General features: G+C 43.7%; 1 protein-coding gene across 1 annotated transcript; it reads right to left on the bottom strand.

The window, feature by feature from the left end:
* Positions 1-1094: 1094 nt before the first annotated feature.
* On the bottom strand, positions 1095-16876 carry clcf1 (cardiotrophin-like cytokine factor 1). Its single transcript, XM_052518249.1, has 4 exons — positions 16470-16876; positions 5965-6125; positions 5126-5647; positions 1095-5032 (listed from the first exon to the last, which is right to left on the bottom strand). The coding sequence occupies exons 1-4, from the start codon at positions 16480-16482 to the stop codon at positions 4289-4291; spliced, it is 1440 nt and encodes a 479-aa protein (XP_052374209.1). The 5' UTR covers positions 16483-16876; the 3' UTR covers positions 1095-4288.
* Positions 16877-19692: the final 2816 nt, after the last annotated feature.

Raw genomic sequence — 19692 nt, 5'->3', positions numbered from 1 at the left:
AAAGAGAGAGAGAGAAACTGTGTAAGGGAAATGGAAGAGAGAGTTAAAGAGAGAGAGAGAAACTGTGTAAGGGAAATGGAAGAGAGAGTTAAAGAGAAAGAGAGAAAACTGTGTAAGGGAAATGGAAGAGAGAGTTAAAGAGAGAGAGAGAAACTGTGTAAGGGAAATGGAAGAGAGAGTTAAAGAGAGAGAGAGAGAAACTGTGTAAGGGAAATGGAAGAGAGAGTTAAAGAGATAGAGAGAAACTGTGTAAGGGAAATGGAAGAGACAGTTAAAGAGAGTGAGAAACTGTGTAAGGGAAATGGAAGAGAGAGTTAAAGAGAGAGAGAAACTGTGTAAGGGAAATGGAAGAGAGAGTTACAGAGAGAGAGAAACTGTGTGAGGGAAATGGAAGAGAGAGTTAAAGAGAGTGAGAAACTGTGTAAGGGAAATGGAAGAGAGAGTTAAAGAGAGAGAGAAACTGTGTAAGGGAAATTGAAGAGAGAGTTAAAGAGAGAGAGAGAGAAATTGTGTAAGGGATTTGGAAGAGAGAGTTAAAGAGAGAGAGAGAAACTGTGTATGGGAAATGGAAGAGAGAGTTAAAGAGAGAGAGAGAAACTGTGTAAGGGAAATGGAAGAGAGAGTTAAAGAGAGAGAGAGAAACTGTGTAAGGGAAATGGAAGAGAGAGTTAAAGAGAGAGAGAGAGAAACTGTGTAAGGGAAATGGAAGAGATAGTTAAAGAGAGAGAGAGAGAAACTGTGTAAGGGAAATGGAAGAGAGAGTTAAATAGAGAGAGAGAAACTGTGTAAGGGAAATGGAAGAGAGAGTTAAAGAGAGAGAGAGAGAAACTGTGTAAGGGAAATGGAAGAGAGAGTTAAAGAGAGAGAGAGAAACTGTGTAAGGGAAATGGAAGAGAGAGTTAAATAGAGAGAGAGAAACTTTGTAAGGGAAATGGAAGAGAGAGTTACAGAGAGAGAGAAACTGTGTGAGGGAAATGGAAGAGAGAGTTAAAGAGAGTGAGAAACTGTGTAAGGGAAATGGAAGAGAGAGTTAAAGAGAGAGAGAAACTGTGTAAGGGAAATTGAAGAGAGAGTTAAAGAGAGAGAGAGAGAAATTGTGTAAGGGATTTGGGAAGAGAGAGTTAAAGAGAGAGAGAGAAACTGTGTAAGGGAAATGGAAGAGAGAGTTAAAGAGAGAGAGAGAAACTGTGTAAGGGAAATGGAAGAGAGAGTTAAAGAGAGAGAGAGAAACTGTGTAAGGGAAATGGAAGAGAGAGTTAAAGAGAGAGAGAGAGAAACTGTGTAAGGGAAATGGAAGAGATAGTTAAAGAGAGAGAGAGAGAAACTGTGTAAGGGAAATGGAAGAGAGAGTTAAATAGAGAGAGAGAAACTTTGTAAGGGAAATGGAAGAGAGAGTTAAAGAGAGAGAGAGAGAGAAACTGTGTAAGGGAAATGGAAGAGAGAGTTAAAGAGAGAGAGAGAAACTGTGTAAGGGAAATGGAAGAGAGAGTTAAATAGAGAGAGAGAAACTTTGTAAGGGAAATGGAAGAGAGAGTTAAAGAGAGAGAGAGAGAAACTGTGTAAGGGAAATGGAAGAGAGAGTTAAAGAGAGAGAGAGAAACTGTGTAAGGAGAAATGGAAGAGAGAGTTAAAGAGAGAGAGAGAAACTGTGTAAGGGAAATGGAAGAGAGAGTTAAAGAGAGTGAGAAACTGTGTAAGGGAAATGGAAGAGACAGTTAAAGAGAGTGAGAAACTGTGTAAGGGAAATGGAAGAGAGAGTTAAAGAGAGAGAGAAACTGTGTAAGGGAAATGGAAGAGAGAGTTACAGAGAGAGAGAAACTGTGTGAGGGAAATGGAAGAGAGAGTTAAAGAGATAGAGAGAAACTGTGTAAGGGAAATGGAAGAGAGAGTTACAGAGAGAGAGAAACTGTGTGAGGGAAATGGAAGAGAGAGTTAAAGAGATAGAGAGAAACTGTGTAAGGGAAATGAAAGAGAGAGTTAAAGAGAGAGAGAGAGAGAAACTGTGTAAGGGAAATGGAAGAGAGAGTTAAAGAGAGAGAGAGAAACTGTGTAAGGGAAATGGAAGAGAGTGTTAAAGAGAGAGAGAGAAACTGTGTGAGGGAAATGGAAGAGAGAGTTACAGAGAGAGAGAAACTGTGTGAGGGAAATGGAAGAGAGAGTTAAAGAGATAGAGAGAAACTGTGTAAGGGAAATGGAAGAGAGAGTTAAAGAGAGAGAGAGAGAAACTGTGTAAGGGGAATGGAAGAGAGAGTTAAAGAGAGAGAGAGAAACTGTGTGAGGGAAATGGAAGAGAGAGTTAAAGAGAGAGAGAAACTGTGTAAGGGAAATGGAAGAGAGAGTTAAAGAGAGAGAGAGAAACTGTGTAAGGGAAATGGAAGAGAGAGTTAAAGAGAGAGAGAGAAACTGTGTAAGGGAAATGGAAGAGAGAGTTAAAGAGAGAGAGAGAAACTGTGTAAGGGAAATGGAAGAGAGAGTTAAAGAGAGAGAGAGAAACTGTGTAAGGGAAATGGAAGAGACGTTAAAGAGAGAGAGAAACTGTGTAAGGGAAATGGAAGAGAGAGTTAAAGAGAGAGAGAGAAACTGTGTAAGGGAAATGGAAGAGAGAGTTAAAGAGAGAGAGAGAAACTGTGTAAGGGAAATGGAAGAGAGAGTTAGAGAGAGAGAGAGAAACTGTGTGAGGGAAATGGAAGAGAGAGTTAGAGAGAGAGAGAAACTGAAAGAAACAGAGGGGGTGAAGGTGGACGTGTTTAAGGGTTGTGTTTGTACCTGTGTGTTTATGTTCCTAAGCTCTGTCTGTTACGAGGCAGGTTCCAGGGATATTTTTGGGAAGGCGAGATGCGTGAGATAATAGGATGGAGAACAGAAAGGGAGTAGTGAGGGATGGGGGGAGGGGAGAGATGAAAGAAAAAGAGACATCGTAAATTTTGTCAAGACAGACAAATAAAACCTTCATTCCCCTCTTGTTTGTGATGAATGTGAGTCGCTCTTTGTTTTGGGAAATGCCCCCCCCCCCTCCACATCTTTCAGTTGTACCCCTCACCCAAACCAACACAGTCAAAACCATAACGTTCAAAAACAACCTCACTCCCCAAACACCCCTCCCTAAATGACCAATAGCATTCATCTCAGTACAACAACTCATATTTGATTCTCTTCCATCTCCAACATGACGTAGGACAGTATTCACACAAGAAAATAAATACAACATCTTGTTCAATAAATATCACAGCTATAATCTAATCTTAAACTCTATACATACACACTGTTGGACATTACTGTACAGGTCCTTGTGTAAAGACACAAGGCAGTTGATAGAAAACCCCACTATGCCAAGCTTAGGGGCTTTTGTTTTGCATTTGGCTGAAACAAGCGGCGGGGAAAAGCTGAGATGCCCATTCCAAAGCTAAAAGTGTCAACAACTCACTGTAAAAACAGTTGGCCAATTCACAAATTACTGGTACGCCTGGAAATGGGTCTGTACTGTGTGTGTCCGGTGGGTGTCTATGCAGTGTTTACTGTAAGTGTCTGCAGATTTCTGATTACTCAGCAACCCCCACCGCCCAGACTCCAACTGTCAGCCCCTGACTCAGACACCCCCTTTCTCCCACTCACTCTCTTTCTACCCTCTCTCCATCCTGCCATTTCTCCTTCCTCTTCTTCCCTCTGTCTCTCTCCATTCATAACTCTCTTTTCCTCCCTAGGCGAAGATGAATGTCTAGTGATTCACTGCTGTTCTGAATCAGCTCTCAGTCAATGACATGACTGTCTATCTGCTTGATCACCACCTTTATGTCCAGTATGTGAGGCGTTACATCCAGTAAACAAGTTCCAACGGCAGATCAATGACCTGCTATGTCATGATGTCATGTCATTGGTGACAGTGCTGATATTGTCCACAGACTGAGAGACAGACAATTGATTATTTCCCATCCCCGGATGAGCCAATGTGTGCTCAGGCTGTGGTTCAGCGCTAGGTAGGTATTCCAACACTGTCTGTGTGAAAATGTGTGTGTGTTTGTGCCCACTCTCAGGTTCTATGTGTGAGTATGTCTCTGTGTGTGTTCTCTCAGTTTCTCAGACTGTGTGTGTGTGAGAGAGAGAGAGAGAGAGAGAGAGAGAGAGAGAGAGAGAGAGAGAGAGAGAGAGAGAGAGAGAGAGAGAGAGAGAGAGAGAGAGAGAGAGAGAGAGAGAGAGAGAGAGAGAGAGAGAGAGAGAGAGAGAGAGAGAGAGAGAGAGAGAGAGAGAGAGAGAGAGTGTGTGTGTGTGTCCTCCCTCCTCTATCAGTCTGTCAGACTCTGAGTCTCTTCTTGAGGCGGTTGAAGTCCTTGGCGGAGCGCCACAACCAGCTCTGCAGTTCCCTCAGTACCCAGAAGCCCTCAACCTTTCTGGAGAAGTCGTTCAGCGCCGGCTGCACCGCCAGCAGAGGGGAGGAGGACAGAAGAGGTGGCAGGGGAGGGGGCGGCAGCAAGGGAGGACCCCTCCTCAATGACAGGGGAACTGGTTCTGACAACAGGGTGTGTCCCTCCCCTGGCCCTGTGCCAAACGGGTAGAAGAGGGAGAGGGGTGAGAGGGGGGGGTGGAGAGAGGGGGAGAATAAGGAGCGAGGGGATCGGCGCTGGGGATGGAAGGATGAAGAGGAGGAGAGGAGGGATGCAGACTCTCGGATGATGTATTGTTCCTCCTCTGTCGCCCTGTTTTCTGAATCCCCCCCGGCTCTGTCCTTATTTTGGGGGTGATAGTTGAAGTTGTAGCTGTAGAGGTTGTTGTTGTTGTTGTTATTGTTGTTTAGGAGTTGTTGTTGGGGGAAGGTTTGTCTGTCTGAAAAGGACAGAGTGACTCTGGCGTCAGAGTCCAGTGGACCCTGCTTAACTGTCCTCTCTCCTTCCTCTGAAACACTCAGCAGCCTCCTCCCCCTTCTGTCCTGCCCTCCCTTTCTCTCCAACTCTTCCTCCTCTTCCCTGTCTTCAGTGGCCCCCTCCCAATCTTCTGCCTCTCTCTTCCTCCCTTTCCTCCCGCGCTCCCCTCTCTCCTCCTGCCTCAACCCCACGCTCCTAACCACAGGCCTAGTTAACTCCCCTCTCCTACCCTCCCTCCCCCTCCCTCTATCTTTCTCTCTCTCCCTCTTTCTCCCTGTCATTTCTCTCCTGGTGCTCTCCTCCTTTTCTCCTCTCACTGCCCCTCTTATGGTCCCAGCACCCCTCTGATCACCAAGAGGATGCCTCATTAGCCCCACCTCCGCCCCTGCCTTATAGAGCCCCTGACTCATCAGTGGAGATGGTCTGCGTCCCATTGCCTCTCTGTCGCCCCCTGTGTCTCTCTGCAGGTACTGTGCCTCGATCCCAGCAGGAGGCAGAGCATACCCCTGAGTGATCATGAGGCTTGATATAGACCCCAACAGACTGTCCAGGCCTGTAGAGAAGTGCAGCAGGGAGCTCTGGAGGTAGGGACAGAGGGTGGAGCGGGCCAGCTCCCTCACCGCTCCCAGCAAGACAGAGTAAGCCCTATGGTTCTGGGTCAGCCTGGCACGGTTCTCCAATCCCCGCCACAACTCCAGACGGGTGGCGGCGCTGGGCAGGGACAGGGTCGTGCTGTTGGGCCGTGGAGGGGAGAAGTCTGGATCACTGAAAGGAGGGCCCAGGTAGGATAGCTAAGGGAGGGAAGAGGGGAGGAGATGGAGGAAGAGCAGAGTATGGAAAGAGGAAGTGGTGGGGAGAGAAGGAATATTTAATCCAACATGTGCAATCAGACATGGATTAACTATGTTCAGACACAAGCCTGGGTGCCAGTCTGTTTCTGTGTTAGCAAACTCCCCATAGCAAAGACCAACGGGTTGGCTGGAGCAGAAACAGAATGGATCCAGGCTTCTCAAATATGTGGTGAATTCAAACACTTGTGGAAAGAAACATTGACATGCTCCAACATAAGTGCTTCAACACAGCATCTATATAACAGTACAGTACGCACATAGGTGTCCTTTATCTCTCTCAGCTGATGCTCCAGGTACTTGGTCAGCTCATACGTCCTCTCAATCGAAGTTCTCTCATTAGACAGGCTGAGGTAGGGCTCTGGGACCTGGACCGATGCTACGGCTGCAGACAATAGCAGTGTGAGCTGGATGTGATGGACTGGGGGAGAAAGCAATCAAAGGAAAGATCAGTATTTGTTGAAGATTAAAACTACACAAGGCTGTTTATTTCTTTGTCTCTATGGTGATGGTTTTGTTTGAATATATTGGCAAATCTAAGTAATCTAACTGGCAATAAAACCTTTCGGTTTCAATCCAATTCTGGAGGTTCTGGCTGTCAAATGTTTCCTTTGGTCTCAAATAAAACGTCACTCAAAGCTTCAAAGAGTCAGACGAATGGTCTCACTGTTCAATCCACTCCTCACACACGCTAACACTCACATGCACGGACACACACACATACAAGCATGCATGGTACGCAGGCAGGCCCTCACACACACACACACACACACACACACACACACACACACACACACACACACACACACACACACACACACACACACACACACACACACACACACACACACACACACACACACACACACACACACACACACACACACACACACACACACACACACACACACACACACACACACACACACACACACACACACACACACACACACACACACACAGCAGAGGTATATATCTGGCTTACTTTATTGTCATCAACATGTTTATTTGTGTGCGTTTGTTTTGAATGCATAACTTTGTCTCTTATTTGCTTTAATTTGCTTGTGTTTATGTTGGTGTTGTATATGTGTTTATGTTGGTATGTGAGTGCTTGTAAATTTGCATACATATACGTGCATGATTTTGTTGTTTGTATTTGAAATGCTGTACAACGGTGTGGATACATTGGTGTGCATGTGTGTGTTTAAGGTTAAGCGTGTGTGCCTGTTTACATGAGTGCATGCACACGTTGTGTGTGTGTGTTAAATTGGAGGTGACCCTTTTAAGGCCAAATGATCTATGTCAATGGTAGAGAGCTCAGTGCCTATCCACTTCCCTGTCCAATAAGGCCAATGAGAGACACAGAACACACAGAAAATCCCTTTCCCCTGTCTGTCTGTCTGTCCCCCAGGACTCAGCTGTCATAACTTCCCAAATGCTCTCCTTTTATGCATCCTTTAATCTCTCTCCCCCCCCTTTCTCCATCTTGTTGCCACACACACACACATCTGTTATCTCTCTCCTATTCTCCTTTGCCCTTTGCTTTCCAAGAACCGTTTCATCCTCACTATACTCTCTCTCTTTTCCATTCCTCCACCTCGCTTGTATTCATGGTCCCGGTCTCTCTCGGTCTTCCAGGCTGAAAGGCAGACAGCGCAAGGGTCTGTGTAATTATGAGTTTTAAACATGTTGCTGTTCACCAGGTGTGAAATATGTTCTGTACAGGATGTGACCACCTCTCTGTTCCCCCATCCATCCATCCCCTTCTTTCTTTCTCTCTCTATCCAATCCATCTCTCTCCTTTCTCTCTTTCAACTCCTCCTCCACTTATTATCTCCTGTCTTTCTTACTCCTGCAATATCCCTCTGTTTCTCATTTCCTCTCTTCCTTTCAGTCCCTCCATCTATTTGTAGAAAGTTCAGGTTGTTGATTGTTTTCCCCATTTCCTCTCCTTCTCCTCCTTTACCCCCCCTCCTTCTCCTCCTTTACCCCCCTCTCCTTCCCCCCTCCTTCTCCTTCTCCTCCTCCCCCCCTCTCCTTCTCCTCCTTTACCCCCCTCTCCTTCTCCCTCTCCTTCTCCTCCTTTACCCCCCTCTCCTCCTCCTTTACCCCCCTCCTCCTTTACCCCCTCCCCTCCTCCTTTTCTCCTCCTTTACCCCCCCCTTCTCCTCCTTTACCCCCTCTCCTTCTCCTCCTTTACCCCCCTCCTTCTCCTCCTTTTCTCCTCCTTTACCCCCCCCCCCTCCTCCTTCTCCTCCTTTACCCCCCCCTCTCCTTCTCCTCCTTTACCCCCCCCCCTCTCCTTCTCCTCCTTTTTACCCCCCCTCCTTCTCCTCCTTTATCCCCCTCTCCTTCTCCTCCTTTACCCCCTCCCTCTCCTTCTCCTCCTTTACCCCCCCCTTCTCCTCCTTTAACCCCCTCTCCTTCTCCTCCTTTATCCCCCTTTCCTTCCTCTCCCCTTTACCCCCTCTCCTTCTCCTCCTTTACCCCCCTCTCCTTCTCCTCCTTTACCCCCCCCCCTCCTCCTTATCCTCCTTTACCCCCCCTCCTTCTCCTCTTTTCCTCCTTCTCCTCCTTTACCCCCCCCCCTCTCTCTTTCTTCTCCTCTTTAGAAGTGTTCCGTTTTTCGCCCCAGGCCAAAATAACAGCAGCTTATTAACCCCGATTAGTGCTCTCTCTCTCTCTATCACTCCCTCATTCTTCCCTCCATCAGTTTGCCCCCAGGGAGTGAAAGACTTAAGTGGAGCTCTTGAACAACTCACAAACATTTATGCAGACACCTTGTTCTGCTCAGGACTAACCAAACATGTCAGGACTTTGTCCACTATAGAACCCATTTCTCAACGTCATCACTTTCAACATATTACTCCTTAACACACCTCAACACCTTTCATCTGAATCAGTTTAACAGTTACAGCAAAAACATGTCAACTCCTTTCAATCACAAAAGCTCAATGCCCGACACACCTTAATATTTAGAACGAATGGCAACAGCTCAACAACTCTCCCTTGGAACATTGAAGAATCCTGCAGAGAACGATCTAGGTAACCTCCTAACACACACCTGGGACACTTCACATTGCATGTGTTTTAATGCAAAACACAACGCAGTCTGGCAGAATGCCGTTTTGATGCACAAGCGTCTTCTGTAGAATGAGACAGTTTTACTGTGAACGGTAAATGTTACGATAACGTAAAGCCCAAACCCTCGGTCTTCTGAGCAGGGAGCAGGGAGCAGTACCTGGCACTAAGAACAAACTCCACAGGCCAGGTTGAAGCCAGAACATTCTCACAGGCATGATCACATTACAACAGAGGTTCCCCGTGACCTGTGTGTGTGTGTGCCTGCATATGTGTGTGTGCCTATACACACAGTTCTCCATTCTCTAAACCATGTTTGATTATCTATGTTAATCTATGGTTTGATTGCAGATGTAAATGTCAAACTTTGCACAATATTATGGCTGCCAGCTGCAGGACAATGTTCATGGTGCTTGATTTTAGGTTAAGAGTCTGTGGTCAGTCAAGGTTGAACATTGGGGTTAGGGTTCAAAGTTTAATGTCAGGGCACAGGCTGGTCTCAGGGCTGGGGTACAGATCCTACAGACTACAGAAGACTTGCTATCAGCTACCGTCATGTCCAAAATGATTGGCACCCTTGATAAAGATGAGCAAAAAAAGAATGTAAAATAAATCATATAAACACAGAGCTATATTGTATGCTAAGTGTGTTTTTTATTTTATACTAATAGAGTTGCTCAGAGACTATTTTATTTAACTAATAAAACAAATGTAAAAAAGATAAGGTTGTAAGTGACTGGCAGCCTGTTTTCAGTACTCCAGCAGCCTCACCTTGCGAGGATATTGACAATGAGCCTTTTTTTATTTTTTGGAGTCGGAGAACACATTGGGAAGGGTCTTAGACCATTTCTCCACACATAATTTTTACAGATCCCTGATATCCTTCATCTCTGCTTATGGACTGCCGTCTTCAATTCAAACCACAAGTTTTCAATGGGTTCAAGTCTGGAGACTGTTGATTTTGTGGTCAATTAACCATTTATTTGTGTATTTTGTGTTTGGGGTTGTTGTCTTGATGGAAGATCCCCTTGCGTCCAAGTTTCCACCTCCTAGCTGAGGGAGCCAGGTTTTGGGCTAAAATATATTTCTTAAAGTTGATGATGCAGTTGACCTTAACAAGGGCCCCAGGACCAGTGGAAGTTTAATAGCCCCATAACATCAACAATCCACCACCATATTTTACAGTGGGTATGAGCTATTATTCTGTATATGCTTCTGTTTTTCAATGACAAACCCACCACTCGTGTGCGTGGCCAAATAACTCTATTTTCATGTCATCTGACCATAACCCTGCTCGGAGTTTGCTAAACGGCATTGGCACTTGGATTGGAAGCGGTGCTACATTCTACATTATAAACTGGGTGGTTCGAGCCCAGAATGCTGATTGGCTGAAAGCCGTGGTATATGAGACCGTATACCCTGGGTATGACAAAACATTTATTTTTACTGTTCTAATTACATTGGTAACCAGTTTATAATAGCAATGGGGCACCTCAGGGATTTGGCCAATATACCACGGCTAAGGGCACTCCACATTATAAACTGTCCAGGCACTCCACGTTGCACATAATTGTATTTATTTTGTACCTTTATTTAACTAGGCAAGTGAGTTAAGAACAAATTCTTATTTTCAAAGACGGCCTAGGAACAGTGGGTTAACTACCTGTACAGGAGCAGAACGACAGATACAGTGCCTTGCGAAAGTATTCGGCCCCCTTGAACTTTGCGACCTTTTGCCACATTTCAGGCTTCAAACATAAAGATATAAAACTGTATTTTTTTGTGAAGAATCAACAACAAGTGGGACACAATCATGAAGTGGAACGACATTTATTGGATATTTCAAACTTTTTTAACAAATCAAAAACTGAAAAATTGGGCGTGCAGAATTATTCAGCCCCTTTAAGTTAATACTTTGTAGCGCCACCTTTTGCTGCGATTACAGCTGTAAGTCGCTTGGGGTATGTCTATCAGTTTTGCACATCGAGAGACTGAAATTTTTTCCCATTCCTCCTTGCAAAACAGCTCAAGCTCAGTGAGGTTGGATGGAGAGCATTTGTGAACAGCAGTTTTCAGTTCTTTCCACAGATTCGATTGGATTCAGGTCTGGACTTTGACTTGGCCATTCTAACACCTGGATATGTTTATTTTTGAACCATTCCATTGTAGATTTTGCTTTATGTTTTCGATCATTGTGTTGTTGGAAGACAAATCTCCGTCCCAGTCTCAGGTTTTTTTTCAGACTCCATCAGGTTTTCTTCCAGAATGGTCCTGTATTTGGCTCCATCCATCTTCCCATCAATTTTAACCATCTTCCCTGTCCCTGCTGAAGAAAAGCAGGCCCAAACCATGATGCTGCCACCACCATGTTTGACAGTGGGGATGAGGTGTTCAGGGTGATGGGCTGTGTTGCTTTTACGCCAAACATAACATTTTGCATTGTTGCCAAAAAGTTCAATTTTGGTTTCATCTGACCAGAGCACCTTCTTCCACATGTTTGGTGTGTCTCCCAGGTGGCTTGTGGCAAACTTTAAACGACACTTTTTATGGATATCTTTAAGAAATGGCTTTCTTCTTGCCACTCTTCCATAAAGGCCAGATTTGTGAAAATATACGACTGATTGTTGTCCTTTGGACAGAGTCTCCCACCTCAGCTGTAGATCTCTGCAGTTCATCCAGAGTGATCATGGGCCTCTTGGCTGCATCTCTGATCAGTCTTCTCCTTGTATGAGCTGAAAGTTTAGAGGGATGGCCAGGTCTTGGTAGATTTGCAGTGGTCTGATACTCCTTCCATTTCAATATTATCGCTTGCACAGTGCTCCTTGGGATGTTTAAAGCTTGGGAAATCCTTTTGTATCCAAATCCGGCTTTAAACTTCTTCACAACAGTATCTCGGACCTGCCTGGTGTGTTCCTTGTTCTTCATGATGCTCTCTGCGCTTTTAACGGACCTCTGAGACTATCACAGTGCAGGTGCATTTATACGGAGACTTGATTACACACAGGTGGATTGTATTTATCATCATTAGTCATTTAGGTCAACATTGGATCATTCAGAGATCCTCACTGAACTTCTGGAGAGAGTTTGCTGCACTGAAAGTAAAGGGGCTGAATAATTTTGCACGCCCAATTTTTCAGTTTTTGATTTGTTAAAAAAGTTTGAAATATCCAATAAATGTCGTTCCACTTCATGATTGTGTCCCACTTGTTGTTGATTCTTCACAAAAAAATACAGTTTTATATCTTTATGTTTGAAGCCTGAAATGTGGCAAAATTTCGCAAAGTTCAAGGGGGCCGAATACTTTCGCAAGGCACTGTATGTACCTTGTTAGCTCGGGGATATGAACTTGCAACCTTCCGGTTACTAGTCCAACGCCCTAACCACTAGGATATTTCACCATAAAGTAAGGCAGCTTTGTGCACACTCACTGGTACCCTGGCTGGACAGTAACATGCGTTTAGGCCGGGGGTCAGGGTCAGGGTCAGGGTCAGGGTCGATGTTGTGTGCCTGTGTACAGTTAGAGCACAGATTTATGTACTCAATCAAATGTGCATTCCTTCACTAACTCAACACACACACACGCACATACATGCACACACGCACATATGCACACACACACAAGGACCAATGTGCCAATCTTTTGAAACACACTTACATGTGCTTGAGCATATGCACACATACACACACACACACACACACACACACACACACACACACACACACACACACACACACACACACACACACACACACACACACACACACACACACACACACACACACACACACTCTCCATCTCTTATCCCTAGAGATATCTTCTTGGAGTTCATATTGAAATTCAAATTGATCTACTTGGCATGGAACAGACCCTGGATTGCCAAAGAACATCAATGACAGAAAACCAAAGGGGAGATAGAGAGGCATAAAACATACAATACAATTGAATGATTACAACAAAACCCTCTCTGTGCTACTTCCAACAAACTCAACGTTCACTCTTTTTATTTTTGTGTTTCTCCCTCTGATTTAATTATCTTCCTCTCCCCATTTGTTTATTCCCTCTCCTTCCCAGAGAAATCTGTCTTTAATTCTTTCTTACTTTCTGTTGATTTTATTACACACTTCGTCCTCTCTGCTTTCCATCCACCGCTAATGATCAATATTAGCTCTCTCCATATCCCTTTCTTTCTCTCCTTCGATGTTCACTTTTTGGTCTCTCTCTTTCTTCCCCTCTCTAATTAGCACACCTCATTCCCTTCATCTACTATACCTCTTTCCATTCTTCCTTCCTTTTTTTCAGACATTCAGACTTAGGCAGAGCAGGGGAAGGTAAATGAGAAACCTAACTCCCTATCCAAACCCCCAGGTTACGCTTAAAAAAGAAATCTGCAACAACAAAAATACAAGAGCCTTCCATTCAATGTATCCAGTCTGGCTGCTTTAGAAAAGAATTGAGAAGGAGAGAGGGAGAGAAAGGGGGGATGGGGGAGAAAGTGAGAGACGTACAGACATAAAGAGAGGGATGTAGAGAGAAACACAGAGAGGAGGAGAAGGAGTAAAGGACTTGGATGAGAGAGAATAAGGGAAAGGCAGAGAAAGAGATGAAGTGAAGGGCCATGTTAATTTGGGAAAAATGTAAACAGCATGTGTAACTGTTCAAAGCGTGACCAACTCATTTTATATCATTCCCCCTCTCCCTCTCTCGCTAACTCCTGTCAATAGGGAATCTGTACTGTATTAATCCTGCACCACCACTTTCTCCTTCTCTTACTCAATCCCCCTTTCTCTCACTCTTTCTACCTCAATGTCTCTCTCCCACTCTCTCACACACAAAGAGTCAAGGATGGGGCTGAGCAAAGGATGTGAATGGTCCATCGCTTTTTCTTTCTTCCATCCCCTTCTCTTTACTTTGTCCTGTATTCTTCTGCCTCTCTGCTCTAGATCCAAGGGTGGGTTTGAACCCTTCAACAGAGTGGATGTGCTCTGCTTTCCACACGGACACAAACACTGTTATCTAAAACACACCGACACTAATTCAGCCTCCCAGCCATAACATGCCGGTGTGTATGTGTCAGAGAGAAAAACACACACAGCCAGACAGAAAGAAAGAAAGAAATCAAAGGCAATATGGTCAGTCTGTTTGAACTTGGTTTATATTCTTTATATGCTCAAATCTGGGAAACTTGGTCATATTAAGTGGTTTAGTTATATAACTAATATTGGATAATTTGTATGGGGGGGTTGTTGTTTTAACCTTATTGCTTTATTGAAGACCACCTGAAAGCGTGGGATAGAGGAGGGGAAAAAGACAGTGGGAGAGAGAGAGGCACGGAGAGAGAGAGAGAGGCAGGGAGAGAGAGGAAATCTTCAGCCTATTATTATTTTGTTTTAGAGCTGATAAACTCAGATCTTCATTGTAAAGGGTTTAAACACCGTTTCCCATGCTTGTTCAATGAACCATAAACAATTAATGAACATGCACCTGTGGAACAGTCGTTAAGACACTAACAGCTTACAGACGGTAGGCAATTAAGGTCACAGTTATGAAAACGTAGGACACTAAAGAGGCCTTTCTACTGACTCTGAAAAACACCAAATGAAAGATGCCCAGGATCCCTGCTCATCTGCGTGATTGTGCCTTAGGCATGCTGAAAGGAGGCATGAGGACTGCAGATGTGGCCAGGGCAATAAATTGCAATGTCCATACTGTGAGACGTCTAAGACAGCACTACAGGGAGACAGGACGGACAACTGATCAGCCTCGCAGTGTAAGACCACGTGTAACACCTGTACAGGATCGGTACATCCGAACATCACACCTGTGGGACAGGTACAGGATGGCAACAACAACTGCCCAAGTTACACCAGGAATGCAGAATCCCTGCATCAGTGCTCAGACTGTCCGCAATAGGCTAAGAGAGGCTGGACTGAGGGCTTGTAGGCCTGTTGTAAGGCAACAACGTCGCCTATGGGCACAAACCCACCGTCGCTGGACCAGATAGGACAGACAAAAAATGCTCTTCACTGACGAGTCGCGGTTTTGTCTCACCAGGGGTGATGGTCGGATTCGTGTTTATCGTCGAAAGAATAGGCGTTACACCGAGGCCTGTACTCTGGAACAGGATCGATTTGGAGGTGGAGGGTCCGTCATCGTCTTTGGCGGTGTGTCACAGCATCATCGGACAGAGCTTGTTGTCATTGCTGGCAATCTCAACACTGTGCATTACAGGGAAGACATCCTCCTCCCTCATGTGTTATCCTTCCTGCAGGCTCATCCTGACATGACCCTCCAGCATGACAATGCCACCAGCCATACTGCTCGTTCTGTGCGTGATTTCGTGCAAGACTGAAATGTCAGTGTTCTGCCATGGCCAGCGAATAGCCCGGATCTCAATCCCATTGAGCACGTCTGGACCTGTTGGATCGGAGGGTGAGGACTAGGGCCATTCCACCCAGAAATGTCCAGGAACTTGCAGGTGCCTTGGTGGAAGAGTGGGGTAACATCTCACAGCAAGATCGGGCAAATCTGGCGCAGTCCATGAGGAGGAGATGCACTGCAGTACTTAATGCAGCTGGTGGCCACACAAGATACTGACTGTTACTTTTGATTTTGAACCCCCCTTTGTTCAGGGACACATTATTCAATTTCTGTTAGTCACATGTCTGTGGAACTCATTCAGTTTATGTCTCAGTTGTTGAATCTTGTTATGTTCATAGAAATATTTACACATGTTAAGTTTGATGAAAATTAACGCAGTTGACAGTGAGAAGACGTTTAGCATAACCTCCCTCTCTTTTACCCCCCATTCAAAGACATGGAACAGCAGCCGCATAGGCTGTCCCAAGGGGCAGCTGTATGTGTGTTCTCACACCCTGACTAACGTGAACAATGTACTTTCTCATATCAGTGCCAGCTAACTAGACAAGGGTTTTAGCTCCATCTTGCACCTCTCAACCGAAGCCATTTTTTACAATGAAGGAAACTTCCCATTCACACACACACACACACACACACACACACACACACACACACACACACACACACAAGCGCTAATTTAAAAAACATTTGTCATTTCCAAGCTTGTGAAAACTTACATTCAGATCAAATTGCCTCAATGTCCTACACTGAAAAATCCCTTTTTAATCGAACAGGGACATTCTCAAAGGGATTTTGGTTATGTTATAACATTTGATCTCAGTATTTGTTTATATTTTGAGTATCAATATATATGATATCTTCAGACAAAAGTGCAACTACTCTGTTTCTTCTGTATTCTCAGATAAATGTGCTTTACATATTTGTTATCTTTTAATATGTTATTACAATTGTCAATTGGGGAGAGATTTCTGCTATTATCTGAAAATATTCAGGATTCATATATTTATTGAAATTTACTTAGAAATTTGAGTTAGGTAGTAGAGAAAATGAAGTGCAAATTCACCTTAGTCATATTATTATCCAAAATATACAACATACTGGGAACTCCTACTGTGGAAATGTCAAAATGATCAAATAACAGAAATACCACTAGTGTGGTTTGTAAAATATTAATTTGTAAAAGCCATCGGTAAATCATTATTATCCTAATCACATGAATCAACATTATAATAAATAAATACATATTTTTACAAGATTGTTCATGTGGAAGATATTAAGCTTTGATCATTTTTTATTGGGACTTACCTCCAAAATGCATTTTTATTTTTGGGAAAGGACTTTATTTCCTTTCAGTTCACACTGATTAAATCAGCAAGGCTTTATCCAAAGACAACTCGCCAAATTGCGTAATGATGAATTCGTATCCTCTTTTGTTAGTTTAACCTATTCAACTTTATTTTCTCCTTGATTAATCCAATTTTAAATATATTCTCTTGAAGAAAATACATTTCTGAATCCTGGGTACGTGGAATTCACACCTTCTCTAATGAAAAATGTGTGAGTTGATAAAAAAAAAGATCGATAACACCGAATTCCATCGGTGGGTCCCTGTATATCCAAGCCGAGGTGTGCGCACCAAATCCGCCTGGCTGACGTTGACGGTCCGTAGACTTGACGGGCGTATGGTCTGTGTGACAGACTGACTGCGGATGGTTTTTGTAAGGAGGGAGAAAGTTTCTGTCCCCCTCCTATCCCTCTCTTCCTTTATTTCTTTATTCTCCTGGTGATTCACCAAGTTGACGCATAGGCTAAACTTGAAGGAGCCACCCCAGCTAGCACATAACGTTCTGAGAACCATGTTTCTTAGAGCTTGGTGAGAGTGTTGTGCTATGGTTATTTTGCATACAACCTCCCCACCATGTTCTGGGAATTCCGCAGGATACCCAGCTAGCACATAACGTTCTGAGAACCATGTTTTTCTTTGGTGGGAATTTCAGTACTTCAGCATAACGTTTCCTACAGGTCTCCTCATGGTTCAATTGAGCAACTCACAGAAATATGTGCTGCCTCCTGGGTGGCGCAGTGGTCTAGGGCACTGCATCGCAGTGCCAGCTGTGTCACCAGAGACTCTGTCACAGCCGGCCGTGACTGGGAGGTCCGTGGGGCGATGCGCAATTGGCCTAGCATCGTCCGGGTTAGGGAGGGTTTGGCCGGTAGGAATATCGCACTAGCGACTCCTGTGGTGGGCTGGGTGTTTCCTCCGACACATTGGTGCGGCTGGCTTCCTGGTGTTAAGAAGCAGTGCAGCTTGGTTGGGTGTGTTTTGGAGGATGCATGGCTTTCGACCTTGTAGCGATGAGACAACAATTGGATACCACGAAAAGGAAGTAAAACAATTATACTGAATGTAATTCAAATTGCAGTATGTTCCTGTTATAGAATATTAGCTCCAAAGTATCTTTTGCATGACCCGGTGCACTTAGATGGGAAAGGGAGATACCTAGTCAGATGTACAACTGAATGCATTTAACTCAGCCCCTCTGAATCTGAGAGGTGCGGGGGGCTGCCATAATCGACATCCACGTCTGTGGCTCCCAGGGTACAGTGGGTTAACTGCTTTGCTCAGGGGCAAAACCACAGATTTTTACCTTGTCAGCTTGGGGATTCAATCCAGCAACCTTTTGGTTACTGGCCTAACACTCTAACCACTAGGTTACCTTAGTTTTTTATAATCTACTAGCAACATAACATGACAAAACTCTTTAGTCACTTTAGTACCTACTTGCCCGATTGGCCTACATCGCCGAAGCCAAGAGCAGGCTGTTCCTTTCTTGACATCAAAGCCGCAGTGTATAGGAGTTTTTAGAAATGTAATTCAAAATGCAAAAATAGAAGTGTATACATTTTAAATATATATAAACTTTTGCATTAAGACCATTTAGATGGAATATAATCAATCTATGTTATCAGATTTGTGGACTATATATAGTGCAACCTTTCCTTTAAGTGTATTCAGGTGTGTTGGCCTCACCCATTAATTGCCCACACCTGATCTTAATAAGTGCTTGTTTCCTTTGAAATTGGGTCTGTTTGAATAGACTAAAATGAACATATTTCTATGAGTTAAAAAAAACATGACATGCTAGCTCCATCCTGGTGGCGAAGTGGACTAATTCCATGAATAGAAATATGAAGTTCATAAGTTCAAATCTCATTAATGCAGAGCTACAATAAAAAATAAATGTGTTTAACCAAGCAAATGATTTTCCATGTTTGGTGTTCAAATCAGTGAACCCAAACTAAGCTAGGAGTGTTATTAAAAGTCTTATTGAGACATGTTGTCTTCAAATAACCTATACATTTCATTCTCAGAAAGTTCATCAAATAGTTAAGGGAACCATAGTAAAACGTTCTCAAAACCTCCCTGAAACCAGAACAGGTGACATTTGTTGTCAGAACGTTTAAAAAACATTCTGTTTTACCGGTTAGAAAACTTATGGCTTCGTTCCCAGAACCAATGTGAAACCAGAAATGTACGTTCCCACAACTTCCAATGAACCAAATGTGCTATCTGGGATGACTGGAACTTGTCACAACCAATTTCTATCTCTCAGTGATTCTTCCTTTTCATCAAACATATACTTATTTCATTCCCATGATGCTTCATCGGGAGATTTGTAGGCCTACATGTTATGTCAATGCAATATACTTCAGCAAATGGAATCAGTCCACCTGAATTAAAGTTAAGTGAATAGGGTTTAGGAATAGAGTGTGATGTCTGTGTGTAGTCACTGTGTATTTAGGTGTGTGTGTGTGTGTGTGTGTGTATGTGTATGTATATGCCTATGTGAATGTTTGCCTGCTTCACTCCTACTTTTCTCCTTTGTGTTATAGTCATTCCTTTGGCATTAGCATTATTGACAGTTAGACTAGTCTGATCTCCTGCTCTCACTTCCACCTGTCAGTTAACGTGTGCCATTGTGTACCCAGAGTGTGAGCTGCGATTGATGTATGTGTATGTGTGTGGGTGTGAGAGAGAGAGAGAGACCAATGTTAATTTTAACAATTTAAAAACTAAATATAATATATAATATAAACTAATATTTCATTATTATCAAAACATTGATATGTGTCTGCTCATAGGATTCATATAACATAGTATGTTGATATTGGATTAAGGCAAGTCAGTGGAACAAGTGTAATTAGTGTAATTCCTTTGCCAAAGTGGTACAGTAGGCAATATGGGATGGGTCCAATGATTTATATATATATATATATATATACTCTAGATGACATTTAGGGGTCGCTGCCCCCGTGCCTCCACGGTCAAGATGCCCCTACCCTTACACTAACCCTTACCATTTTACATGTCATCTTCAATGGGGTAGGGATGTCCCAAAGATCCCGGATAGCACAGACCATCTTGACACTCCCCACCATTGTAAAAAATATTTTGGAAGCTTTAGAAATGCATTTGTTAATGTCTACATTCGTTTTTGCCACAGTTATTCAATTAAAACACCTTAAT

This window comes from Oncorhynchus keta, chromosome 4 (assembly GCF_023373465.1).
Source record: "Oncorhynchus keta strain PuntledgeMale-10-30-2019 chromosome 4, Oket_V2, whole genome shotgun sequence".
Taxonomy (NCBI): Eukaryota; Metazoa; Chordata; class Actinopteri; order Salmoniformes; family Salmonidae; genus Oncorhynchus; species Oncorhynchus keta.
The sequence above is the reverse complement of the archived record's forward strand: the minus strand, read 5'-3'. Positions and strand labels throughout refer to the sequence as shown.

Bases quoted from the DNA above. Each gene is read 5' to 3' on its own strand.
- clcf1 (XM_052518249.1), bottom strand. The intron at 5,648-5,964 runs GTGCGTACTGTA...TCCCTCCCTTAG, and splicing joins GAGAGATAAAGGACACCTAT to CTATCCTACCTGGGCCCTCC. The intron at 5,033-5,125 runs AAGAGGGAGAGA...GGGTTGAGGCAG, and splicing joins GGAGAGAAATGACAGGGAGA to GAGGAGAGAGGGGAGCGCGG.